The following is a 27404-nucleotide window of genomic DNA, read 5'->3' as shown; positions in this document are numbered from 1 at the left end:
CTTTGCCAACGCTGGGGTTGGGTGATGCGGGCGGAAGGCGACGGTTTCTCCTAAATAAATCCCTCTCCAGCTCAGAGATGTCCGTGGTGGCATCCCACATTTTTAGGATGGTGGGAAGATGCTGCCGGGATGTTTTAAGGGCAAGGTGGCCTTTTCTGTGACCCCACCCCCTCTTTTCCTTCCCGCTCCCACGCCACGCAGCCGGGAAGATGACGTGGGAAGCCTGGCTGCTGCAGATGGCCCGGTGCTGGAAGGCGGATCCGGAATCCGGTGTGGTGATGCCTCAGGCTATGGAGAGGCCTCTTGGCCAACAGCAGAGCTAAAAACCTCTCCTTGAACTCATAAAGTCCCAGGATGGGTTGGCTTGGATGGGATCTTAAAGCCCATCCTGTCCATGGGACAACTTCCACCACCCCAGGTTGCTCCTTTGTTTTTTTTTTTTCTGGAAGTTTTCCTTAAATAAAATCAGGGTTAAGAGCTTGGAAAATGGACAAGGAGCCACTAGAAGAAGTCACAATCCCAGGGGACACTGTGGCCACAAGATCCCTTTAAACCACCCCTAAAAATCCCTTAAAAAGTACAAAAATACAATCCCATCTCTCCCAAGGGAATTTTCTACCTCCCAAGATCATCCAAGCACTGAAGACCAGACAGATCCTCAGCCTTCAATAAAAACACACCAGGCAGAAACAGGATGGAGGAAATTTTGCCAATCTGTTTTGTGGATTCGGAGTCTCCCAGCGTTTCCAGGACAATTACCAAGATGCCTGGATCCATCAGGCCAGCCCAGGAATGCTGACAGCAGTGTTAGGGAATTAGCAACATGTGCAAGATCCAACAGTAGCACAAATTTAGGAGTTTAATAATCTAGAGGAGATATCTTCCTGGAATTTTAATCTCCTCCCAGGAAAAATAAACCCCCCCAAGGCTCTTAGCTATTAATCTCCTCACAGAATATTTAGGGCAATCCACATCTCCTGATTATAAAAGCCAGACAACAACTGCACGTTAAGTCCTTCCCTTTTCTTCCGAAGAATCCATCTGGGCAGCTGGGCTGGATTTTCTGAGTCAAGTTGGGGGTTCATTCCCCCACAAAAACCACCCCAAAAAGCACTAAAAATGGTCAAACCACCCTACTTTGTTGGGATAGCCCCACCTGGGAGATGCTGCCTGGGTTGGACCCTGTGATGGGATCACCACAAGTCACTGACGCCCGTGCTGTCCCCTCTCCCAAAAAAAGGGAGTCTGGAAGGATTCAGCTGAAGGATTCAGCTCCTCCAGCAGCTCTTGGAGAGCAGCTCCATCTTGTACCTCGCAGAGAAAGCCCAGGAGATGCTACAGAAGGTGACACTTTTGCTTTAATGGCTGGGGCTGGCTTTGGCCAAGCAGAAGACACAAACCAGGCCCTGCTTTAGCACAGCTGCCCCCGACCCCCTTGAGAGCAAAATTAAAAAAAAAAATCCCAAAATTAACAATAAACCCGAGTTTCCCCCAGACTGAGGGGATCCTTGGGCGCAGGAGCTGGGAGGTGGAGGTGCCTTGCTCACCTCTCGGCGCGGATCCGACCAGCGGCGCATTCCCGGCTCTGGGAGTCCTCACAGCCCAACCAGGCTTGGGAAGCTTCCTGGGCAGCCAGTCCTGGAGCTCAGGGGACACCACGGAGCGTGGTCAGTACATGGCCTCGTTGTCCCCCACGGTGGTGAAGGGGACACCGCTGTAGGTGCTCTTCTTGCTCCTCTTGCTCTTCTTGCTCCACACCAGCAGCGTGCTGGCGCTCTTGCTGTTCATCAGGCTCTTCCTGCTGTTCTCCTTGTTGCTCTTCAGCATCCCAGACCCCGAGGACATCACTGCTGCCTTCCTGTCCACCTGGTTGGGAAAGGTGGAGAGGGGAGTGAAGCCAGGGCGGCACCCAGAGAGCTCCAAGGAATTCTGTGGTTTCCTGTGGGGTGTGACTTACGGCTTTGGGACATTCCGAGCCCTGCAGGGTGATGACTCCGATGTCCACCCCCTCCTTCCCGGTGCTCTTCAGCAGCTGGACAACCTCGGCATGCTTGGACCACTTGCAGTCCTTGCCATTCACTGAGATGATGTAGTCCCCCTCCTTCAGCCCGGCTTCCTGCAGGGAATGTGGGAAAACGTCCAAGAAAATCTTGGAATGGTTTGGAAGGGACCTTCAAGATCATCCAGTCCCACCAGGGACACTTTCCACTATCCCAGGTTGCTCCTTGGAGACTTTCAGGGATGAGGCAGCCACAGCTTCTCTGGCCAACCTCTGCCAGGGCCTCACCACCCTCACATCCAAGAATTTCTTCCTAATACCCATCTAACCCTGCTCTCTGGCAGTGGGAAGCCATTCCCCTTCATCCTGGTACTCCATCCCTTGTCCCAAGTCCCTCTCCAGCTCTCCTGGAGCCCTTTAGGCACTGGAAAGGGCACCAAACTCTCCCTGAAGCCTTCCTCTCTCCAGGCTGAGAAGAAGACACAACCCTGCTCCAGATATGGACCGTATCCAGTCCACATCCCAATCTTTGGGGAGATCTGAGTTTTCCAAAGAGGGATGTGATCCTGCTGCCAAGGAGACTGTTGTTCCAGAGATGCTGGGATTTGGATGGATGGGTTGGTCCTGGGGAAGTGGGGACACCCTTAGGGCATCCCACCAGGGTTCTCCAGCATCTTCTGATGGAAAACAAAGCTGCCCCTGTTTTTTGGATGTGCCATCTTGTTCCAGCCACTGTCACATCCCAACACGAAGGGCAAGGGAGCTGGATGGGCTTTCAGCAGTTAAAAACTGAGCAAAATTCCATGTTTTCTCCTTAGCTATCTCCTAAAAATTAATCATTTCATGACGCCCACCTGCAAACCCCAGCCTGAGCTCCAGCAGGGATGAGTCTCCTCCTGAACCGTTTTGAGACCTAAAAACACCTGGAATCCCTCCAGGCAGCTCCCTTCTGGCCTTCCCATGGGAATAGCAAGAAATTGGGATACTCACAGCAGCGCAGCCCCCTGGGATGACCCCAGCAATGAGGACGGGGGAGTCTCCTCGCAGGGTGAATCCAAAGCCGTTCTCTCCTCTCATCAGGTGCACTCTCCGAGCTGGATACCACTTGTTCTTGGCTGAGAACACGGAGAGGGGGCCCTGGAATGAGGCAGAAACATGGAAAGCACATTTTCAGCTCCCTGGAACTGTGCAGCCTCGTAAAAAACCCCATTTCAGGGATGGGGAGGGGGCAGAGGAAGAAATCCTGTCTTTTGCAGGGAAAACAGTCCCATTATCCAAGAAAAAATGATGGGGGCTGAGGCTGCCTGGATCTGGGGGATGCCACCAGGGGTTGGTCCAGGAGCAGGGTGGTGGGAGAGGTCACCAGTTCAGGGTCATTTTTCCCCAATTCTTTCCCATTTTCCCCTCTTTTTCCTGCTTTTCCAATCCCACAGGAGCAGGATATTCCTGCCTTCCCTGGGGCTGAGATGCACAAGCTCTCCCTGGAGTACTCAGGGGATGACCCCACCACAGATCCCACCACTGTCCTGAATCCCAGTCCTGCTCCCCAGCACCCTAAAAACCCAAAGAGGGCATGGATAAAGCTCCAGTGGGATCTTCCTGCTGCCTCCTGCCACCAAAACCCTTCTTCCCAAGGGTCTCTTGGGAAAAGCCCACCCAAAATTCCGGTGCCTGCTCCCCTGTCACCAGAGGAGCCTTGTGACCCATTTAGGTGTCACAGACAGATCCAAGCCCTCCTCCTTTCAAAACTGCTGGAGAGAGGGAGAAGAGGCTGCAGGAGGAAGGAATGCAGGCAAGCAGAGCATGCAGGGGAGGAGGAGGAGACGGCTGCTCCCTCGGGATATTCCCATTCCCGGAGCTGTACGTACCAGCCTGTGGAAGAGGTCGGTCACCTTCACCTGGGAGAAGTTGGGGGATTTGATTTCGGGTTTCTGGTGCGTTTTGGCTGATGGGAGGGAGAGAAAAGCACAGACAGGGGGTGACCTCAGGCAGTTGGGGCAGCTGCTGCCATCCCAAAGAGGGACAGTGAGACCCCCTAAGAACCAGGAGCTAAAATCCTGGAATAGTTTGGATTGGAACTCAGAGATATCCAGGCCAACCCCCCTCCATAGAATTCCCCATGGAGTCTTCCCACCCCTAAACCCCCTCCCCAGCCACAACCCCAAAAATCCCCCACTCACGATGGATGTCCGGAGCCTCTCCTGTCTCAAAGAAATCCTCCTCGTGGTCAATCTCGGAATATTTGCTCAGGGAGCGTTTGTGGGCAAAGGACAGGACCTCCTGCAGGATATCCATCTTCCTTAGGATCTTGCACAACCCGTGGATCCTCATGGCCTCCTCGTGCTTCATGATGGCTTTTTTGAGGTGAGCTTTGCCTGCGAGGGAGCAGAGGGAGCTGAGCCCGACGGAGCGGCAGCTCCGGCGCCGTTCCCGCTTGGCTGCCCACGGATTTCAGGAGCGGTGCCACCACCCCGCTGTGACTCAGGGACAGCCCAGTCACGTTCCCAGCCCTAAATGGGGTCGGTCCCAGCCGATGGAGGGCTGGGAAGGGACCTTGAAGGGTGACCTACTTCGCTCCCCTGATGGCAGAGCTGGCAGATGTTCCTGAAAAACCACCCCCGACGTCCCTCCTCACGCTTAACCTCAATCTCCTGAGCAAATTAACTTCCCTCCATCGCCTCGGATCCCTCGGGAATGGGAACATGCAGAACAACCCAGCCCCGTCCTCCTTGGGAAGGTGTAACACATCCCTGTTTTCTAGGCTAAGCCTTTTCCTTGTCCTGCAGGTCCTGCTCTCCATCCTCTGCTCTTTGCCCCTCTCCACTTGCCTTCAATGTGTTCCCACCCTCGGGAAATGGAAGTGGTCGGGAAAGAGGAGCTGAAATTCCAGTGACCCACGGATATCAACGCAAAGCAGCTCCTCCGTGGGAAACTGCAACCAAGGCAGCCGTATCCAAGGCTAAACTCCCAGAAAAGCTCTCTCCGTGTGTCTCATGGAAACACGTGTGCCTGTGGCATTTCACGTTCAGGACACACGGTGGCAACAGAATCCAGGGAGATGAGGTTTGCTCCACACTCCCAGAATCCACAGCCAGAGGAACTTAAATAGCGAGGGAATGTTTTGGGGCTGGATGGAAAACAGAGAGGAGACTCCCCATACTGAGCATTTTTAACAAATCTATAAATTGTGAAAATATGGGTAATAATAATAATAATAATAATAATAGAATCATGGAATGGTTTGGGTTGGAAAATAACTTAAAGCTCATCTCATTCCAACCCCTTTCCATAGGGAGGCACGCTTCCACTATCTTAGGTTGCTCCAAGCCCTGTGTGACCTGATCTTGGACACCTCCAGGGATGGAGCTCCACAACCTCTCCATGTTTTCCCCTTCCTGTAAACCAAATCCAAGCTGAGCTTGGTGTCTGCACATCTATTTTTTTACCAGGAATGTTGAACAGAGCCCGTTTTCCCCAGGAAAATCAGGCAGAGCTGGAAAAGCTGATGCAAACCACATCTGAGGGTGTTGGGGTGCTGTCACCATAAAACATTTGGATTTTGGGGTTTATTTGGAGGTTTCCAGTGAAACCTGGCTGAGCATCCTGAAGGATTTTGCTGAGGCCAAACTCATTCCTGGTGGGATCTGCCTCCTTCCACACGTGTGCAAGGAGGGAAAAGAGCTCCTGGGGGAGGCAACACCCCAAATTCCGAGTGCTGAGTTTGCTTTTGGTGCAGCCCTGTTGAGGAGGGGCTGCCGAAACACGACTTCAGCTGAATAAGCAGCGTCTGTTCTTTCCCTGGAGCTGAAATCCCGCATGGGAAGAAGTTCTTGTCTCCCAAGAATTCGCTGCAGCTGAAAAAGCCACCCCCTGAGCATCTGCTGTGTCTTGTTTTGCAGCCAAGTCAGCCCAAACCAAGGAGCTTCCAGGATCTCCGTGTCCCTATGGATTTTTCTGTAGTGTTGGGTGATGTTACCTGGCTTGGAAGACCTGGAATTTTTCCTGCCAGAGCTGGACAGGTTGGGACAAGCACCACGAGTTGCTCCCTTAAGGGGACTGTGATGCTTTCCTGCTTCCCAGGAGAAGAAATCTCCTGACAAATTCCTCTTTGCATGGAGAGATCCCCCTAAAACCTCATTACTTGTGGGAACTGTGATGGGATCCAGAAATTTGTGCTCACCCAGCTTCCTCCTCTCCTCAGGATCCTGCAGCAGGACACGAAGTGAAGGCCCCTCTGGCATGGTGACATGGAACTGCAGGAAAGCTTTCTCCTGCTCCAGCAGCTCGGCATCCGAGGGAGCTGTGGGAAGGAAATGGATGGGGATGGGATTAGGGACAGGTCAGGGCCACCCAGCCCCTGTGACAGTGGGGACAAAGAAGCCACATCCACATTCAGGTGGCCCTGGCAGCACCTTCCTGCCATCCAACCACAGCCTGCAAGGAATCAGGGATGGGCCCAGGGATGATCCCAGTCAGGGATGCACCAGGATCTGAAGTTCAAGGCAGGATTTGTCCTGAGCACAGTTTTTTTTTTTCCTATTTCCTGCCTTCCTTTGCTCCAGTGTGGAAGCAGGACTGGGAATGGAGAGCCCTTGGACTTCCCCACCTGGAGGTCACTGACAGGGAGACAAATGAGACAACAAAATCAGGGAATCATGGAATGGTTTGAGTTGGATGGGACCTTCAAAACCATCCAATTCCAACTCTTTTACACGAGGAGGGACACTTCTACTTGGATGCAAGTCCCTGCCATCCTGGCCCAGGATAATTCCAGGGATGGGGCAGACACAGCTTCTCTGGGAATTCCAGTCCAGAGCCTCACCACCCTCACAGGGAAGAATTCCTTCCCAATATCCCACCTATCCCTGCCCTCTGGCAGTGGGAAGCCATTCCCTGTGTACTGGCACTCCATCCCTTGTCCAAAATCCCTCTCAATTCTCCAAACCCCACACTTGAAAATCTCACTCTTTAAACCCTTTTTTTAGCCCAAATTGTTCCTAACCCTCTTTGGCTCACTCAGGGCTGCACGGCAGCCTCTTTCCCTGGACACAGAGTGGGATAAGGAACAACCCAGAATATTCCTGGAAGTTTTGTTGCTCCAAACAGAGCATCTCAAAGCCTGGTGGGCACAGGGATGCAGAGGATTGGGAATTGGCAGCTCCAGGGCTGGCTCTCCCTGTGCCAGCTCCTGCCATGTCAGCATCCCTGAGGGATTAAACTGCAGTGTAAGGAATTTATTCCCAGCTGGTTATGGAAGCAAAAGATTTGCTATTCTGACAAGGGAGAAATGGGAACAGGAACATGAGATCCCAACAGCAGGCAAAAAATTCCCAAATTAGGCCTCTCCTGCAGTTTTCTCCTTCCCACGCTGAAAATTTTAGGGGGAAGGTTTGCCCTGCCCCTTGGTACCCCATGGAATCCCATCCCCACCATCATCCTCTCCTGTCTGGATCTTTAAGCCTTTCCAGCTCCACATTATCCCCCCTCTCTCCCATCTCCTTGCTCAATCCAGCTTCTGCAACGCCCACATGGCACAAGGAAGATTTTGGGCAGGCTCTGGAGCGGGGGAGGGTGTGAGGACAGTCTGGCAGCCACTGGTCTCAGCACTGGTTTTGGCAGCCAGCCCTTAAAAAGTTTCTCAGCCACCCACCAGGTGACACCAAAGGTCACCAGGCACATCTGCTGCCCACCCCCGGATCCTCTGCTCCATCCCAAAATTGCTCCCAGGGTGTCGGTGGTGGCAGAGATGGAGATCAAGGGTCACATCTTGAAGTCATGCTCCAAGTGACTCCATGGAACCAGGTGTACCTCGCTGCCCCCACCCTGAGATTCCCAGGACATCCATCCATGAGGCTGGAAGTTAAATCCAAGGTATTTTTGGATTTATTTTTGATTTTTGAAGCCCTTGGCTGGTCCAACACAAGGTGACCCTTCTTTCCTCACCTAGCCCCAAAGGGAACAGCAGGTGACATCCCTCCAGCAGCATTTTCCTCCCCTTCTTAGGATTTTTCCCTGTGGAAACCAGAAGTATGGGAAAATCTGCCTTGGGGATGAATTGCTGACTACACAAAGAAGATCCACAGCTCAGAGCATTCCAAAAACTTCAGAGTTTATATCCATAACCTCTTTTTTTTTGGGAATCCCTCCCCAAAAGCCAAAAATCATGTGGAATTAGTCTTTGGATGAGCAGGAAGCTCCCTCCAGGCCGGACACTCACCAGGGCAGTCGCAGAGGGCGATGGCAGCGAAATAATGGGAGAGGGCTTTGAAATGCTCCGACTTGACTTGGACCATGGTGGTCCAGGAGAAGGGAACGTAATCCTTGACGTGGGGCTGGCTCATGGTCTGGTGCACCAGGGAGTAAACATCTTCCACCTGGGAAGAGGGAAGGGAGAAGAGACGGGATGCAGGACATCCCTCAGATTGTGGAACCTGTAAAGGTTCTGCCGACCACAAAATCCCCCCAAATCTTCTCCTTCCCAAAATCCTCACCCTTGCTGCTTCCTGAGCCAGCTGCAGGCGCGCCAGGAAGTCGTTCTGGGCACGCAGCAAGGTCATCTTCTCAAAGACACACTCCTGGACCTGGGCCACCATCAGCCTCACCAGCATGGTCAGGGAGGCCGCGCTCATGTCCAGACTGGGAGCGTTGGAGAAGTTTTCCTTCAAGTAGTTAAAGGCACCTGGAGGAGAGAGAAATCTCCTGGAAGTTACCAGGCTTGTGAGGAAGAGAATCAAACTTTGGGATCAGGCAGATTTCCCTCCAGGAACATCAAACATCTCACCATCAGTGGTGGGCAAGAAGATGTGAGGTCCAACCCTTGGCATCTAAACCATCCTTGTGCCCACTTCCTTCTCCAAAGCCCTGGGTGATCCCAGTTCCAGGCTCTGTTTTTTCTCTGGGGAGATGGATCAGCATCTCTCCTCTCCACAGCTGGGACATCCTTTTTGGCTGTTGGACCATCCCAACTCCTCTTCCCAACCCACACAACCAACGTGGAGCCAACTCGCGCTCCATTTGCGATCCCTTGGGAACACCTCTTCCTACGACTGCTCCCACCCCTTCCTGTTCTTCTGTGGATCATTCCCACCTTTGGGAAAAGCTTCCTGGGAAGAGGAGGAAGAGGGGAAGGCACTTACCAGCTGCCTTCTGGAAGGCATCGATGGCCTGGTTGAGGCCGGGCAGGGAGGCGCGGTCCTGCCGCGCTCCGATCTGGGTGTGCAGCGCTCCGAGGTTGAAGAGGACGCTTCCCTTCTCGAAGGCCAGAGCCCTCTGGTGGGATGGGACCCCCGTCAGGGAGTCGTACCTGGAGAAGGGAAGAGCCAACAGCTGCCCATCCCCCAGTCATGGTCCCCAAAGAGTCCCTGTCATGGTCCACAGAAAGTGTCCTCACTCTTGGAAAGGGTTGGAACTGGATGTTCTTGAAGGCTGTTTCCAACCTAAACCACTCCATGATTCCCATGGATGCAGGAGGAACCTGAAGGGTTTTCAGTGCTCAGATGGGTTTGCAGGCACCATTCCCATCATGGTACATCCCATGGGACTTGTGTTTCCCTCTCTCTCCCTAAATTAACCCACCAAGGGCAACAGCAAATCCAGATCCAGGTGTCCACGAGCCCCAGCAGAGATTCCATCTTGGAATTTTGGATCCTGACTCCCTCCCCACCCAGCTGGGATAGGGAATACTGCACCCACCAGTGGAAGAAGACGCCCAGGGTTTTGCTGGGAGGGAAGAACCGGCTTTCAAGGAAGTAGAGCTGGTTGTAATATTCCATCAGGAGCTCCAATCCGGCCTCATTGCGGCTCGGAGTGCGCATGGCCTGCGGGAATGGGAGAGGAGACAGGGATGGGAAAAGAGGGACAGAGGGACAGAGGGAATGGATTCCCACTGCCACAGAGCAGGGATAGATGGGATACTGGGAAGGAATTCTTCCCTGTGAGGGTGGTGAGGTGCTGGAATGGAATTCCCAGAGAAGCTGTGGCTGTCCCATTCCTGGAGTGTCCAAGGCCAAGTTGGACAGGGCTTGGAACGGGATGATCTTTAAGAGCCTTTCCAACCCCAAGCATCCCATGATTCTGAGTTTCAATCGTGGGAAAAGTTTGGGTGCTGGGACACCCAAATGTGGAAGCAGCAGCCTGCGAGTTGTGCTGGAAAAACTCATGGAAATTCTGATTTTATAAATCCTAGGAAATGAACAGGATTTTTCCCCTCCTTTCCCAGACTGTTTTAAATTCCCTCCTCTCCAAGGCCTACCTGGAGAGAGAGGAGTTGTTCAGCCTTGCCAGGGGTGAATTAATATTCATAAATAATGATGGTACTATGAATTTTATTGCTGCTCATTTGTAGGTCAGCATTGAGGATAGGGAAAAATGAACAATTCCTGAATAATCTGTAATATTTTGGAACCTATAAACAAGTCCAAGGTGCTCCAGCATGGGAATGCTGCACCCTGAAATACAAGGATAAATATGGAATTTGGAGAAAGGATGAGGGGACACCCCCAGAGGAATGTGGCATCTCCAAGGAGTAATCCCGGACAAACGTTGGAAGCCAAGGGACACCCACCTGTCGCAGCTCCATGAATTCCTTGATTTCCTTTTCAAACAGTACACCCTCCTCTCCATAGTGCTCACTGATGAAATCCTGGATTGGGAAACAGAAGAAAATCCTGTTTTTTATTATTTAAAGGGAGATTTCTGGCAGTTTTGCGTAAGAATTTGCCACTTCTGCCCACAAGAAAACCTCCACTAGGTAATAATCTCCTCCCTTTCCTGCTCTCCAACATCTCCAGACCTTCATCTCCCACTTTCCCACATTTAAAGTGCAGTTCCTCTCCATTAATTTATTTTTTTGGCAGCTTTTCCAAATTGGAAAATGAATTTCAGCTGGTTCAGCATCAATCAATGAAACCCCAAAGCTCACCTTGAGTGGTACCAGCAAATCCAGCTCCTTGGTCTCCTTGAGTCCCAGAGGGATCATGGGAACGCTGATGGATTCACTGGAAGAAGACAAGAACCTGTTTGGTGGCTGGATTAAAAATCTTGGACGGATCCTGTGGGTTGGAGATTAAAAAGAAGCAGCTCCTTGCCCTGGGCTGGTGCTGCTCTTATTAACAGACTCCACTTGGAAAAATGCTCTTCCCAAAAAGATTTGGGAATGGCAGCATAAGAAGGTAGGTGCAAAATAAAACCCACCCAATTTTTCCAGCTCCTGCTTTTCAGAGGAATCCTAGATGTTTGGTGGGCAAGGCAGGATCAAGCCCTCACCACCACAACAACCCCCTCTCATTATTCCCCCAAATTGCTGGTAACTCATTAATCAATCATTAACTGGGGAGGAAAACAGGCAAAGGAAGTTATGAAAACCAGGAGAGCAAGGCAGGGAATTTGCACCCACATTTTCCTTGGAACAAACAGCTCCAGGAGCTATAATTAGTGCAGAAAGCCATTACTGCTCATTCCCTAACGAGAATTCCACTGGAATCCAACGTCTGGAATAAACAAAGGGGGTTTTGTTTGGCCTGGGCATGGTTTGGGGTTGTTGTTGCTGCTTCTGATTTCTTTTCAAACCAGTGCAAGCAAGTGGCAAATTGGGAAAACTGAGCATCCCTGATAGGGAATGTGCCTGGAAAAGCACGTGGATGGACACAGAAACGTGGAATCATGGAATGGTTTGGGTTGGAGGGGGCTTTCAAGATCATCCATTTTCACCCCTGCCATGGGCAGGGACACCTTCCACCATCCCAGGTTGCTCCAAACCCCATCCAACCTGGCCTTGGACACTTCAGGGATCAGTTAGGCACAGCTTCTCTGGGAATTCCATTCCAGGGACTCACCAACCTCACAGGGAAGGATTTCTTCCCAAAATCCTATCTATCAGGCAGGCACAGGGAAGCCATTCCCTGTGTCCCGTCCCTCCATCCCTTATCCTAAGTCCCTCTCCAGCTCTCCTGCAGCCCCTTCAGGCTCTGGAAGGGGCTCTGAGGTCTCCCTGTATCCTTCTCTTCTCCAGGCTGGACATTCCCAGGTCTCCCAGCCTGGCTCCAAAATTCCAGGTGGGATCTCACCTGAGCAGGGCAGAGGGGCAGAATCCCCATTTTCCTGCTGCCTACGCTGTGGGATGCGCCTGGGACAGGGGGGATTTCTGGGATGGGAGCACACGTGGATGAGGCATTCCCAGCTTTTCACCCACCAGCACTCCCAAATCCTTTCCTCAGGGCTGCTCTCTATCCCTTCACCCCCCTCAGCCTGGATTTGTGCTTGGAATTGCCCCATCCCAGGTGCAGGATGTTGCACTTGGCTTTGTTGAACCTAATGAGGTTTACCTGGAGCTTATCCAGGTCCCTCTGGATCATATCCCATCCCATCCCTCAGCCATGTCACCCACACAACACCTCACGCTGCCATCCAACACCGTCCACCTCAGGAAGGGAAAAGGAGGAAAAGAATCCCAGCATCCCAGAATTGCTTGGGCTGGAAAAGACCTCCAAGATCATTGAGTCCAACCCGTGACTGATCCCACCCAGCCCAGAGCACTGAGCGCCACATCCAGTCATTCCTTGGGCACTTCCAGGCATGGTGATTCCCATCACCAAAGTGTCCTGTTGGGAAGAGCTCTGGTGGGATTGTCAGGAAAGGGGGTCAGTACAAGGGAAGATGGTTCTTTCTTCCCTATTCCTCCTGCTTTGGGACATCAGTGTCCAAAGGATGCTCCATCTATCCCAAAACATCCCAGTATCCCCTAGGAAAAGCTGATTTTTCTCTCCTTGAAGCTCTAGAAGGCAACCACTGACATTCCCAGGATGAAAATCTTCCAGGAATTCTGGCCCATGCCCAAATCCTCCAGCCACCAACTTGTTGTCCCTGACCATGGAAAGGTTTGGGTTGAAGGGAACCCCTGAGGGTTCCCAACCCTTGGCCATGGGAACAGAGCAGGACAAACAAGGCAAGAGCAGCCTTGCTCCCAGAAAAAATCCATAACAGTGGGAAAAAATGAAATGCCAAGGGAACAGGCTGCTCTTCCCAGACCCACCTGTCATTCTGGTACACGTCCACGCTGCTGTTGAGCTCTTCCAGCTCTTCCTTCAGGAGCTGAAGGTTGGAGTTGACGTAGCTCAGCTCCAGAGCCACCGTTTCCTTCACCTTGTGGTTGCTGGTGGCCCTGCAAGAAACCAAGGGATCAAATTTCCCTCTTTTTATCCATTAATTTATTTTTTCCACTCCAGACTTTGTTACCCAGTGGTGCAATCGAGCCCAACCTTCCCAAAAGACTGTGCCTCTGGTTCTCCAGGTGATGCTGGAAAGGTTTGGATGGGACCTCTGAGGGTCATCCCATTCCACCTCCTGCCATGGTTGGAATCCCAGGTTGTTCCAAGCCCCGTCCAACCTGGCCTTGGACACTTGCAGGGATCAGGCAGAAACAGCTTCTCTGGGAATTCCATTTCAGCACTTCACCACCCTCACAGGGAAGGATTTCTTCCCAAAATCCCATCTATCCCTGTCCTCTGGCAGTGGGAAGCCATTCCCTGTGTCCTGTCCCTCCATCCCTTTTCCAAAATCCCTCTCCAGCTCTCTTGGGGCCCCTTTAGGCACTGCAAGGAGCTTTGAGGTGTTCATGGAGTCTTCTCTTCTCCAGGATGGACATTCCCAGCTCTTGAAGCCTTTCAGGATTAGGGAAGTTTGAACCAGGTAGAGGCTGAGCCCATGGAAAACTCATTGCAGTGCAGCATCCAGGAATTCCTGCTCCAGAGCCACCTTCCCCTTGCCCATTCCCACTTCACCTCCAGTGCAGCCTCACCTTGGGCTCTGACCAGTTCAGGTGCTCCCCCATCCCAAATAAATGGTGGGATTTGAGGAGGAAAAACTCATTTTTGGGTGCAAAGAATCCTTGTGGAAAAGAAAGGATTTGTGAGCTCCTGCCCTCCCTTCCCACTCTCAGCAGGAGCTGTAAACACCAGGGATTGATTCCAGCTGTTCCCAGCAGGACAAGCTCCCAGGCTGATTATTCCCTGCTTATCTCCTCCAAAGGAAAACAGGGAGAGATAACCCAGAGCTGAAAGGGGCTCTGGCTGCTGAACCACGCTGGGATCCAGGGAAAACAACACATGGACAAGCTCTGCCACACCAGGAAACTGCTTCCCTCCAGCTTTTCCAGAGTATTGCCTTTGACATGGATTTTTTTATGGATTAAATCCTTCTGGGTCCTGCCCTGGCTCAGGGCAGCAGAAGGAGCTCCAGGGTTTTCCTCTGGAAATCTGCTGGTTCAGAGTCTCCTCCTGCCTCTCCTTTGCCAGGATTTTCCAAGACCAAGGAGTTTTTTATTCTAAAAAACCAAACCACAGCACATCCAAAGCTCCCCATGGCTGCTTCAAATGAAAAATCCTTCAGCATTCCTGCAATTCCCCAGGCACCATCACCCTGTGTTTCCATATAAACCAGTATTTAATCCCCATAAACCAAGACTTAATTCCTATTTATCCCCCACACATCCCAACACCTCCAGGACACTGTCAGTCTGATTTTCATTCCATATGGATTAAGTTTTCCCTCCTTGCTCCCTGCTGCCATCAATATTTTGGCTTTCAGCAGGCTCCTGATTATTTTCCAGGTGTCATAGCACAGTTTCCAGGAGGATCTGCTCCATGATTTTGCCAGGAATCTGTTAACAGGAAAAAGGTTTTCCTGAGGTACTTGCAAGTGCCACACACAGCAAATAATCCTGGAATGGTTTGGGTTGGAAGAGACTTTCAAAATCACGGAATTCCACTCCTCTGCCATGGGCAGGGACACCTTCCATTAGCCCAGGCTGCTCCAAGCCCTGGCCTTGGACACTTCCAGGAATGGGGCAGCCACAGCTTCTCTAGGAATTCCATTCCAGGGCCTCACCACCCTCACAGCCAAGATTTCCATCTCAATATCCCATCTAATCTCACCCTATTCCAGTTTAAAGCCATTCCCTGTGTCCTGTCCCTCCATCCCTTGTCCCAAGTCCCCCTCCAGCTCTCCTGGAGCCCCTTCAGGCACTGGAAGGGGCTCTGAGGTTTCCCTGGATCCTTCCCTTCTCCAGGCTGGACATTCCCAGCTCTCCCAGCCTGGCTCCAGTCCTTGGAGCATCTCCGTGCCTTCCTCTGGATCTGCTCCAGCAGTTCCACCTCCTCCTGCAGTTGGTCCCCAGAGCTGGATGCAGAATTCCAGGTGGGATCTCACCTGAGTAGGGCAGATGGACAGAATTCCCCTTTTCCTGCTCCCTAAGCTGTGGCATAAGCCCAGGACACTGGAAATTTCCGGGATTTATTTTGTGATTTATTTTTCTTTTGTTCAAAAAACCTGGACATTTTTATCTCCCCTATTCCTCCACTCCATCCCAGTGTTTGAACAGGAAGGAAAAGGTTTCCTCTGGCTCTTCCCATTTATTTACCCAGCAAACAAATCCACTGAGCAAATACCACATGGATTTTTTTTTCCAGCACCCCATTCCTGCCAACTTTTCCAGGAAAAAACATGGAAAAGCTGAACAGGATTATTTTCACCAAGCACTGGGCTAGCTTGTTTTTAAATTTAAAGGCAAAATCCCAGCAAATTCAGCTCCAAACTGCTCCAGGCTGGACAATCCACAGTTTTCTCCATCAGCACCAGGCTAAAGATCCAAAGGAATTTTATCCATGCACCACAAATCTTTAATTTTGAAGCAATAACCTTTAGACTTGCAACATAATCCCCCTCCCTCCTCCTTTAATTTCAAGCTTGATCATTCCTTTTTCTCTCCCCCCGCTAGATTTCCGAAGTTTCATAAGCTTGGAGCACCGGAATGCCGAGAAATCAACTTTATTACTCAGCTGGATTTGTGGGAGGGAGGAAGGGAGGGAAAGTGGCTGCTCCAAAGGACACCCAGAGTGCTGAGCCAGCAAAAAAAGAGCCCCCTCAGTGCATTTCCCTGATAATTAAGACATGTTTTGCATCCCGTTTTTCCTCACTCCCACTTCCCACAGCTCCAATTCCAACCTAAACCAGGCTGATTTCTGCTGAGCCAGCACATTTCCCTCGGTTGTTGGTTTGGTTGTTTATTTTTTGGGTTTTTTTTTTTGTTGTAATGTAACACAGAAGAGGCAGAAGTTGGGATTCCGTGGCTTTTTCTCCTTAATTAAATAAGGCACAGCAGCATGGATGGAGCAGTAGGATCTCATCCTCCAGGAAAACACCATTTTTTAAATGGATCAACCATTATTCCCTTCTTCCAGTTGCAACAGGAACACTCCATTGATAAAATCAATTAAATCATTCCCGTTCCACAGTGGAAGGTTAATTTTGTTTTATTTTATTTGGGATAAAAACAATCAACAAGTTGGTAAAATATTCCCAAAAAAATTGTATTTTAAGGCAGATTTATGGAATTTTTGATATTTACAACCTGCCCAGCCTGGAATGTACTCCAAATATTAAGGAAAAAGGAAATAAACACAAAAGATGCTAAAAGAAGTTGTCCCTGGGGACAAGTGGTAGCCTTGGACCACTTGTGGGGGGGGAATGGTTGGAATCAATCCTGAAGGGATTTTCTGACCTATTTAAGATTCTAAAGCTGGATTTTGTGGAATGGTTTGGGAAGGATCTTCACAAAACTTCAGTTCCACTCCTAGCCTTGGGCAGGGACTTTTCCCTATCCCAGGCTGCTCCAAGCCCCGTCCAACCTGGCCTTGGACACTTCCAGGGATCAGGCAGGCACAGCTTCTCTGGGAATTCCATTTCAGCCCCTCACCACCCTCACGGCCAGGAATTCCTTCCCAATATCCCATCTATCCCTGCCCTCTGGCAGTGGGAAGCCATCCCCTGTGTCCTGTCACTCCATCCCTTGTCCCAAGTCCCTCTCCAGCTCTCCTGGAGCCTCTTCAGGCACTGGAAGGGGCTCTGAGGTTTCCCTGGAGCCTCCTCTTCTCCAGGCTGAACATTCCCAGTTCCCATCCTGGTTCCAGAGCAGTTCCAACCCTTGGAACATCTAGACTCCAACAGCTTCATATCCCTTGGATCCACTCTCTGGGTTTTCAGACCAGGCCTCTGCATTCCAAGCCCAACCTCAGCCACAAATTTATTCCCATTATCCCACTCTGCTCCCATCCTGATTTTCAACAATCTTCCACCACCTGAATCTTGGATACCAAGACTCTATTCCTGCCTCCAACCAAATTCCAGGGCCAGGGGGATGCCCAGGGGATCAGGACTCACCGGAAGAGGTTTTCTGCTCCCGCTCTCATCCTCATTTCCTTGTTGATCTGTTGGTTGATCCGGGCCCGGCGGTGCTGGAGTTTGCTGCGCTGGGTCTGGGCAAAGGGGTCGCAGCCCTGCTGAGAGACAAGGGCAGGTTCTCATCCCAAATCCACGTTTTGGGATTCAAAAGATCCATCAGCTTCATAAACTGTGCACTTGCAGAGCCCAGAGTCATGGAATGCTTCAGGTTGGGAGAGAGTTTCAAAATCATGGAATTCCACTCCTCTGCCATGGGCAGGGACAACTTCCTTTATCCCAGGTTGCTCCAACCTGGCCATGGACACTTTCAGGGATGGGGCAGCCACAGCTTCTCTGGAAATTCCATTCCATAGCCTCACCAGCCTCACAAGGGAGAATTCCTTTCAACATCCCATCTAATCTCACTCTATTCCAGTTTGAAGCCATTCCCTGTGTCCTGTCCCTCCATCCTTTGTCCCAAGTCCCTCTCCAGCTCTCCTGGAGCCCCTTCAGGCTCTGAGGTTTCCCTGGATCCTTCCCTTCTCCAGGCTGGACATTCCCATCTCTCCCAGCCTGGATCCAGAGCAGAGGGGCTCCAGCCCTTGGAGCATCTCTGGAATTGCTCCAGCAGCTCCATATCCCTCTGCAGAGCTGGATGCAGAATTCCAGGTGGGATCTCACCTGAGTAGGGCAGAGGGGCAGAATTCCCCCTTTTCCTGCTGCCATATTGTGGGATGAGCCCAGGACACTGGGAATTTCTAGGATGTGAGCATACGTGGCCAGGCCACATTGAGTTTCTCACCCCCCAGACCTTTTCCTGTCCCTGGAATACCCATTTTATTCCCCAATCCCATGTGTTGCCAACAGGGATTTCTTTCCCTGAGCTCTTTCCAAACTCAGCCCTGAATAGGAATTCCACACATCCCCTTCCCAGGCTCTGGACATGAGCCAAGACCCAGGGGGGCTGGAGATGAGCTCAATGTGACCCCAAAGCTCAGGAAGAAATGTGATCCCAAGGCCATCTCCGGGATATGGAGCACAGGGAGTCAGGAGTTCACAGGGATGCAGGAATGAGGGGCACATGACACTAAATTGATTCCATCCTTTCCGCGGCTCCGGCTCGGAATTTCTGCAGACGGGGAAAACACACTGAATTCCCGACTTCAGGAAATAGCAGCCACCTAATTTCCCTCTGGCTCACAGGGTTATTATGGGATGCCTCAGGGAATGGGGCATCCCTAAATCCAGGGTCATAAAAGCTGTGCCCAAGTGGGGATGATTCCCATTGAAGATTCAGAGGCATGGAATGAGCCTCTGGAAGATCCCTGGATAAAAAAAAAAAAAAAATCCCTGGTTGGGAAGGCACAAAGCTGGGAAGTTTAAGAGCATGGAAAGGTCTGAGCCTGCAAACCATGGGAAGATCCCAAAATCATGGAATGGTTTGGGTTGCAAGAGATCTTAAGGATCATCTCATTCCAACCCCTGCCCTGGCACAGGTTTCCCAGAGAACTTGTGGATGCCCCTGGAAGTGTTCCAAGCCAGGCTGGATGGGCTTGGAGCAACCTGGGATAGTGAGAGGTGTCCTTGTCTGTGGAATGAGACGATCTTTAATGCCCCTTCCAACAAAAACCATTGCATATTTCCATGGAATGCTTGATCACCTCTCCAGTGGGACCTGGAAAAGAGGAAATGGAAAATTTTGCATTTCCATGGACTTCAGCTTCCTTGAAATTAATTCCTCATATTTGAAGTCCACCAAGCGCTGCTTCCTTTGGAAAAGGGTCTGGGATTAAAAGTGGGATTTTAATTTAAGGGAAAGATTGGAGCTCCTAATTGGCCTCTTGGAGACTGAGGAATCAGAGTGACTCCAGCTGGTCCATAAATTTGTGGGATTAATGCTTTACAGTGATCCATGAACTTGATGAAAGGAACAAGCTGGAAGCGTAAGATCCCAATTATTCTGGAAAAGCAGTGGGATTTGAGGAAAACACCTCAACAGCTGCATAAATATTGGGTCTGAAACACTCAGGAGCAAACAGAGGAAAATTTGATCCAGAATTGTCACTTCTGGATTTGTCCTGGGGGGAATCCACCCATCCTGTTGGCTCCCTAAGCAAAAAAAAGATCTAGGAATCAGAGGAAAAAGGGGAAAGGATCAGGAAATCAAACCAAGATTAAAATTTCAAGGTTTAATTTCAAATTTCGAGATGAGATCTCTGAGAGCTTGACAGATCCAGAGACAAATATATGCAAATGAGACAGTTCCAGGCTCCCTCTCTGTGCCTCCAGAGCCACAGAAATCCATGCAAACCCAACAAGTGGGAAGTTTATCTTCTCTGACTCCATCTCTTCCTGCAAATTCCAGCACCCTGGAGTCCCTTCCACCTCTGGCAAAGATTTATTTAGAAGCAGCCAGAGGATTTTAAGGGAATTCCTGTGGGGAAAAGGAAAGAAAACCACCTGGAGACACAGGGAAGAGGCGTGGGAAGTGCAGGCGGGATGATGGAAAAGGCACAAGCAGAAGCACTATCCAAACCCAAAATAAAGATTGTTGTCTGGAGGGAAAGAGCTGGTAATGAAGGAAAGAAAGGAGTGGGATGCAGAAGACACTGGGATGGCTCCACAAGGTATTCCAAGAGGGTTAAAACCTCTTCCCTGCAAGGAGCCATGAAAGGATTTAGCAAATTGATTTGACTTCTCCTGCTGGGAAGCACTAAAGCTGTTCACAGAGCTGAGGGGTTTTTTCCCTGGCTTCTCCATCAGCTTTAATGGGATAAGTTCTCAATCCCTATCCAGGCTCCTAAGCCAGCAGCAAAAAAGTGCTGGAAAACCAGAAGCCCCCGATATAAACCCAAAGCCTTGTGAGGTTAAGTCAGGGATTCAAGGATTTCTTGTGATCTCCACACATTTTGTTTTCCTCAATATTTATGAGGAATATGAGATTGCTGCACATCTTCCCCCAAAAGGCTCTGCCTTGATCCCAAAAAATCATCCCTGGCTTGCATGGATCAACAGAGTCATCATTCCATGAGGAACAACCAAGCCCCTTCTGCAGGAGCTCCTGGAGAGTCACAGGAATGTTGTAATTCCACAAATCTTGGAGCAAGAAGGAAATTTGGAAAGCATAAAAGGCCATATTTAAATCCAAATATAAATGAGGAAAATAAGGAGTCAGGAGAAGAGCATTCCACCTTCCAACAGTTCAAAGGATCCCAAAGCTTTTCCTGTCAAGAGTTCCAACTGAAAACTAAAAACCACAGAATGAGTTTCCAGGGATTTAAACATGACTTACATAAAGGGGGAAAAAAAATCCCACCAAAATCCCACTGTTGGGTTCCAAAAGGGATTTTCCTCACTGAATTCTTTGCTCAAGCTCTCAAGGTTACCCCTGTAAGGTCAAAATAAAAAGAGGCTCTTTCATCCAGGCTTTGGAGATGACCTGGGGACACCTGGAAAAGGGAATTTAGGGGTTTAAGAAGCAGCTCTGGAGATAATCAGACTTTTCCTTCCTGGTTTAAAGGTTTTAAAGGAAGAATGAGCACAGAACTCTTCCATAAATTCTGGAGGAGCCATGGAACAGCAGCTCTTGCTTGAACACAGGGAATGATGGATGAGAAATCCATAAAAATGAGTGAGGTGTGGCCAGCCCTGATGTTTATCACCTATGACAAAGCAGGATTAGGGTCAGGAACTGGACTCTGTGATCCCAATGAGCCCATTCCAACCCACATCTAATGGTTTTATTGGAATAAATCTCTTTAGGCCCAGAAAAATTAGGGGAAGTCCATCTGCGTTCCACCCTCACACGGAAGTGACAATGGAACCAAAAATCCTCATCCAGGCTCTCCACATGAGGGGAAAAAAAAAGATTCCATAAGACCCTTTCCAGAGGGAATCAAGCTCCCCTTTTGAGGGAGAGCAAGGATTCTCCAGCCTTATCTCTGCAGGGAATGTTTGGAATGACTCACGGGTGCTTGTCACTTCCAGCCACCTCTCCCAGTTCCAGAGGGCCCATCCAGGGTGGCAATTAGGAGTCCTTAGGGAATGTTTACTCAGGGTGGACTTTGAACTTCCCACCCCCAGGAGACGATGCCTTGGGTGACAGCCACACCCTGAGAGTGATTTGTGACCTCAGTGACAAAGACAAGGCACGAGGGACAACCTGAATCACCTGGAGGAAGATATGGAAGCCAGTAATTCCAAAGGGTAATTCCATGACAAAAGGGATTGCTTCTGCTCCTTTGTAGCTGGAAGCAACAGAGGAGAAGTGAAACTGAAGGATACTAAGTGAAATGTGGGAAGTGCTGTTAAAATTTCAAGGAAGAGAGAAATGGAGATGAAGACCCAGGTCCTGAAGAACTGGCACAGATCAGGAATGTGCTGGTAAAATCCAGGCATGGATCTCTCCAGGGAAATGAGGAAGGGGCTGGTAACGGAGTTAGATCCCCAGCAGGAATTGCAGGAAAAGCTCCTGGAGATACTGGGAGAGCCTGGATCCCAGAAACTGCTCCACAGCTCAGCTGCCCAAGACTGGACCAAGCTGGGCCATGTCCAAGACCAGTTTTGGCCACAAAGGAGTCACCACCAGGATTCCTCCCAGTTAGGGAAGCTGGGGAATGCCCAGAGAGAAACTGAGGAAGTTTAATTTGAGTGGAGACTCGAGACATCCATAATGTGGGAAGAGGAGTCATCAGCTGGTGCTGAGCTCAGCTCCACAGCCAGCCCCACCTCCAGGGAGACACCTTCCCTTTTCCAAGGACAGGGAATGAAGGAGAGCAGGACTCCAGCCAGTCTGGATCTCTGCCGTGGGCAAACACACTGAGACCCTTTCGTGCCAGGAAAAGGGATATTGAAGGGATGGAAAGGTTTGGGTTGGAAGAGACATTCAAAATCATGGAATTCCACACCCTGCCATGGGCAGGGACACCTGCAACTATCCCAGGTTTCTCCAAGCCCCATCCAGCCTGGCCTTGGACACTTCCAGGGACGGAGCAGCCACAGCTCCTCCGGGAATTCCATTTCAACCCCTCACCATGCTCACAGTCAAGAATTCCTTCCCAATATCCCATCTAATCTCACCCTGTTCCAGTTTAAAGCCATTCCCTGTGTCCTGTCCCTTCATCCCCTGTCCCAAGTCCCTCTCCATCTCTCCTGGAGCCCCTTCAGGCACTGGAAGAGGCTCTGAGGTTTCCCTGGATCCTTCCCTTCTCCAGGCTGGACATTCCCAGCTCTCCCTGGCTCCAGAGCAGAGGGGCTCCAGCCCTTGGAGCATCTCCATGGCTTCCTCTGGATCTGCTCCAGCAGCTCCAGGTCCTTCTGCTGCTGGAGCACAAAGCTGGACCACGATCCATGATCCCAACCCCATCCACTGGGCCTGTGGTCTCTAGCTCCAATCTCAACCCCACAAATTTCTCCCACTAAACACCAACATCATCTCCCACTCCAAAAAAATAAACAAATCAGGGATTTATTTCCATGCCCTCTCAGCAGCACCAGCACTTCCTGACAAAGAGTTTTTCCTCCAAGCAGGAAATTCCCAAGTGCACAAACGATTCCAGGCTGGAACAGGATAACTCTGAGCACCTGTTTTAATTCCAGAACCACACTGGTCTTTAAAGCGTTTCCACAGAGGCACAGCTGTCAGCTGGAATTTTTATTCCTCTTTGGAATCCACAAGTTTTTGAGTCAGGCCAGCACAGGAGAAGTGGCCAAGTGACCCTGCTTTAGCCACATTGTCCTGTGGGACAGGGAGGAAAACAAAAGCCAGGGAAGCACTCCACACACAAAAACAGGCTTGGAAATTCTCCTTTTTTTTTTTTTTTCCAGGGTTATCCAGAATTTCCTTCCTTTTTTTCCAGCCAGAAGCATTTAAGAAATTAATATGAATGTTATAACACAAGCAGGAAGTGACAACAAGTGGGTTTTTACTCCCTGAAAAGTCTATTTAGATAGGAAATTCCCTGTCATGGAATTAATCTCATGGAGCACCCTGGCTCCGAGCTGGGTTTCTGTGGGAGACAGGAGCAGCTAAAACCTCTAAAACCTTTTATTGAGAATATGGTTACATCACAGGGCCTTTGAACAAATGAGGGGAGGATTAAGGTTTTAAATTTCCCAAGTGGCCTCACTGGTGGCTCATGCAGTCAGCAAGAAGAAGGAAAAAATAAACCCAGGGGTGGGAATAAAAATCTGGGGGATTTGGGGTTTTTGAACAGCACAAACTGCAGTTAAAAATTGAATTTTAGGAGGGTGAAAGTGGTCTGAGGAGGTGGGGGAGGCACAGAGTCAGGGCAAGGTGCCAGCAGGAAACAGGTGGATTAAGTCTTCACTCCTAGGACAGAAAACTTGGCAAAAAAAGGGATTAAAAAATCACTTTTTCAGCAGCATTCAGGATCCTCTGCAAGGCAGAAAGTATGGATCCTGATGTTGTCAGGGTGATAAAAACAGCAGGAAAAGGTTGTACTGATAATTTCTTTTAAACAACAATAACAAAAAGAAAGTGATAGAGCTGATCAGGTGTTCTGCTGCTTTAATTAAAAAATAATCATATTGTGACAGAGCCTGCTGATGCCCTGCCCAGTTCTCCCTCCAAAGCCTGGCAATATTTTCCATGTTTTGCTTTGTGCTGCAGACCCAAAGAGAACAAATTGGGAAAAAAGTCCCAAATCCCTCCTGTTAATCTTCCCTCACGAGCAGCACCTGCTCTTTAGACAAGGCCCCGAGTTAAACCCCGACCTGGTTTAAGGTTGCAACCTCTTGAGCTGCAGCCCAAGCTCAAGTGACTCCAGATCAGATTGATCCAAGGGGAAAAAAAAATAAAAATCCCTTCCAGAGCTTAGCTAAGTTTGGCTTTTTTGGTTATTTGGGCTTTTTTTTTTTTTTAGGGGTGTGTTAGGTTTGGGACTTTCTGCAAGGAGAGCTCAGATTATGGAGTGCTCTCGCTGCTGGTTTATCCTGTTGGGTCTCAGGGGGCAAAACTAATGGGAAAAATGCTTAAACAGACCCAAAAATGAAAGTTTTCCACATTTTCTTGCTCCCTAAAAACTCTGACCCCAAGAAACCAGGGGCTGGTGGCAGCCTGAGGACAATTCCCACTGATTCCACCCCAATTGTTGTTAATTAAACAACACCAGACGAGCAATCAGCCCCATCTCTCCCACACATCCCAGCTTTCCCTGGGAGCACCTGGCTGGAGCAGCTTCCCACGGGCAAGAAGGAGGGAAAAAAACCCCAAAATTTCAGGGAATGAGGTGAAAAGCAGGCGCTGGGAAGCTTGGGGATGGAGCCAGCAGAAAAGGTGGGATTCAGGAGCAGAGTTTTAGGGGTGGATTCAGGAGCAGAGTTTTAGGGATGAGGAGCTGGGAGAGAGCTGTTTATGGGGCAGCAACAACGTTTCCACCCCCTGGCAGGGTTGGATACCCCTGCGCCCCCATCCACGGGCACAGCCACATCCCTAGGGATGGGACAGGGCTATGGGGCCAGCCTCACCTTCCGCGTGCTGCCGCTCTTCGGGCCGTGCAGGAGGACAAGGCCACCGTCCCTGTCCCCATCCGGGCTCTCCTCCTCGGGGGGCATCATCTCCAGGGATGCGACATCCACAGGCTGGGAACGGGGGGCTGGAGCTGGGCTTGAGCTCACGGGGGGGTCTGGGGGCTCGGCCACCCCTCCTTGAGTCCCACCGGGGTCCAGATCCCAAGCCTGTCCTAAGTGAGGGGGCTTAAACCCCTGCTAAGCCCAGCTCTGCTCTGTTGCAAAGCCCCCCTGCACTCAGCATCTGGCCAGATGTGAGCCCACGGCTTCCCTCCCAGCAGAAATAATTTAGGGAAAAGAGGGGACAAAAATCCCTTTTGCAAAGCCACCCCAGGTGGGGGTGATGTTAAATCCCACCAGACCCTAAATGGGGGATGTTTAAACCCCCCAAAATTCGCTTGGAAGAGCTGCTCTGGACAAAATAAAGAGGGTGTTTAAACTCACCAAACTCCCCTAAATAGGGGGGTGTTTAAACCCCCCAAAATTCGCTTGGAAGAGCTGCTCTGGACAAAATAAAGAGGGTGTTTAAACCCACCAAACTCCCCTAAATAGGGGGGTGTTTAAACCCCCCAAAATTCGCTTGGAAGAGCTGCTCTGGACAAAATAAAGAGGGTGTTTAAACCCACCAAACTCCCCTAAATAGGGGGGTGTTTAAACCCCTCAAACTCCCCTAAATAGGGGGGTGTTTAAACCCCTCAAACTCCCCTAAATAGGGGGGTGTTTAAACCCCTCAAACTCCCCTAAATGGGGGGGGGGGGGGGTATTTAAATCCCTATAAAAGTTACTCTAAATGGGATGGGGGGGGTTTTAAACAGAGACACCCAGAGTAGTGAGGGAGCCAAACCCTCTGAAAACCCCTTTACAGAACCACCCCAAAATGGGGGCGAACCCCCCAAACTCCCTTTTAGAGCTATCCTAAATGGAGGGGGGGGGGAAGTTTAAACCCTCCCAAAACCACTTTGGGGAACTACCCAAAAACACACGGAGCTCAAACCCGCCTCGAAGAGCGACCCCAGACGGGGCGAGGGGTTAAACCCCGCTCCCCTCACAGCGCAAACGCCCCCAAAACCCCCCTCACAAAGATGCTCCAGCCAAGGGGACCCCCCCAAACCTCCTTCCAGAGCCAAACCCCGCCGAGCCACAACTCCACGGCCTTTCCTCGCCCGGATCCCAACCCCGGGGTGCCCCGGGACCCTCCGGCCGTGGCCCCGCTCACCCCCGGTGCCCCCTCAGGCCCCGCCGCGACCGCGGCGGCTCCGCCGAGCGCGGGGCATAAGCAGGGCGGAGGGGGCGGGGCTTAACCGCCAGACAACCAATGAGAGCGCCGCGCGGCCTCGATGGACAGCGGTTCTGCCCAATAGAATTGGGAGAGGGAGGTGGAGGGGGAGGAGCGGAGGGGCCGTTGCCCGTGGCAACGGTGGGAATTAGAACGCGGGTGACGTCACGGAAGGCGGGGCTCCAGGCTCCGCCCACAGGCGCGGCGGGACTCGGGCCGCCCCTCCCGCTGCACATCTGGGGGGCTCCGACCCCGGCCCGGGCACATCTGGACGGCCCCCGACTCCAGCCAGGCCACGTCCCCCCATTCCAGCCCCGTCTGGGCCCGTCCCCGCTCCCTGCCTCACATCTGGGTGCTTGTATGTTCCTACCCCGGCCACATCTGGGTGACCCCACCTACCACCAGGAGACCCCATCCCAGCCACATCTGGGCTATTCCTCTCCTCCCTCTCGCCCCTGGCCACATGTGGGCGGTCCCCCCCCCTCATTCTGCCCCTCCACCCCCCGGCTCCCCCCCTCCTCTCCTCAACATCTGGGCTGCTGTGCCCTTGCACTGTTGCCTGTATAAACCATACTTTAATATGAAATGTAACGAAAAATTAATGAAGAAATAAAATAAAATCCGCTTTATTCCTTTTTTCAGGCAAATCCTGCCCCGTATTCCTGCTCTGAGCCTTTGTCACTGACCACAAGAGTCTTTACGTGAGCCGCAATGAAATTAGTGAGTGATAAACCCCATTCATATCCATGGGACACAGGGAATTCCATGAGGATCCGGCTGCTTATTGGGTGGAAAATGTTAGCCCGGGATACACTAAATATTTTACAGGGTGTGGATTTGTTTTATAATTGCATTTATTAAGCCACTTCCACCTTTCCCAGTTATTTTTTCTCATCAGGGCTTCAAGGGCTGTGTGATTCCAGTGAAGGGCTTCTCTCCCTCCAGGATTTTCCAATCCAAAAGGAACAGCTGTAGTAGAAAAGTGGAATTAATGATTAATCTGGAATATTTCATGGATACATCTCTCAAGAGCTGCTGTGGTGTCACCAAATCCCATTCCACTCTGGTGTTCCCCAAGGATGAGCCAAACCCACTTTGTGCTCCAATTTTCCCGAGCACAGCTCCGGGTGGAGCTCCCATTCCAATTCCAGTTCAATTTTCCATTGCAAAGAGCATCCATGAAGGGGAAAATCCATAAAAATGCACAAAAAGCTCAGCTTAATTTTTAATGGATTTATCCAGCTTGTTCTTAGGTGGGATTGAGGAGCAAACTGGAGCTGCTCCAGGCTAAGACATGTTTTTCCCAGCTCAAATCCCTGCAAAACCCATCTTTTCCCATGGTGGACACGGAGAAAGTTGAGAAAATCCTACGGAATCCAGGGAAAA

General features: G+C 50.8%; 2 protein-coding genes across 9 annotated transcripts in view; one reads left to right on the top strand and one right to left on the bottom strand.

Annotated features, from left to right (window-relative positions):
- Nucleotides 1–27404, top strand: part of TOP1MT (DNA topoisomerase I mitochondrial) — a 350131-nt gene that overhangs the window by 302917 nt on the left and 19810 nt on the right. For 3 of the 5 annotated variants that reach the window (XM_064399310.1, XM_064399285.1, XM_064399318.1), the window contains exons 1-2: nucleotides 26224–26376; nucleotides 26661–26738. The exons of 1 other annotated variant lie outside the window; for it this stretch is intronic. The gene's annotated coding sequence lies outside the window, so the exon portion shown is untranslated. Of the gene's footprint in view, nucleotides 1–16167; nucleotides 16172–26223; nucleotides 26377–26660; nucleotides 26739–27404 lie in introns of those variants that run through there. One more of the 5 variants, XM_064399327.1, reaches the window with a different exon arrangement.
- On the bottom strand, nucleotides 427–25945 carry RHPN1 (rhophilin Rho GTPase binding protein 1). Of its 4 annotated transcripts, none has more exons than XM_064399360.1 (15): nucleotides 24701–25945; nucleotides 17213–17331; nucleotides 13029–13157; nucleotides 10920–10995; nucleotides 10563–10640; nucleotides 9692–9816; nucleotides 9136–9302; nucleotides 8491–8678; nucleotides 8217–8373; nucleotides 6180–6299; nucleotides 4180–4374; nucleotides 3868–3944; nucleotides 2990–3136; nucleotides 1958–2116; nucleotides 427–1866 (listed from the first exon to the last, which is right to left on the bottom strand). In XM_064399360.1, the coding sequence occupies exons 1-15, from the start codon at nucleotides 24788–24790 to the stop codon at nucleotides 1669–1671; spliced, it is 2025 nt and encodes a 674-aa protein (XP_064255430.1). In that variant the 5' UTR covers nucleotides 24791–25945; the 3' UTR covers nucleotides 427–1668. The 4 variants fall into 4 exon arrangements, with proteins under 4 accessions (XP_064255430.1, XP_064255438.1, XP_064255448.1 ...); XM_064399368.1 differs by having other exon boundaries at nucleotides 17213–17328; nucleotides 24701–25944; XM_064399378.1 differs by lacking the exon at nucleotides 24701–25945 and adding an exon at nucleotides 21181–21200 and having other exon boundaries at nucleotides 17213–17328.

This window comes from Passer domesticus, chromosome 1 (assembly GCF_036417665.1).
Source record: "Passer domesticus isolate bPasDom1 chromosome 1, bPasDom1.hap1, whole genome shotgun sequence".
Lineage (NCBI taxonomy): Eukaryota > Metazoa > Chordata > Aves > Passeriformes > Passeridae > Passer > Passer domesticus.
This window is presented reverse-complemented; position numbering and strand designations above follow the sequence as displayed.

What these genes read in the sequence shown, in the direction of transcription:
- RHPN1 (XM_064399360.1), bottom strand. Translation starts at nt 24,790, where the DNA reads ATGATGCCCCCCGAGGAGGAGAGCCCGGATGGGGACAGGGACGGTGGC. An exon ending in AGAGCGGCAGCACGCGGAAG is followed by an intron (nt 17,332 to 24,700) that starts GTGAGGCTGGCC and finishes CTTGTCTCTCAG; the next exon opens with CAGGGCTGCGACCCCTTTGC. An exon ending in AGAGGCTCCGGACATCCATC is followed by an intron (nt 3,945 to 4,179) that starts GTGAGTGGGGGA and finishes CCCTCCCATCAG; the next exon opens with CCAAAACGCACCAGAAACCC.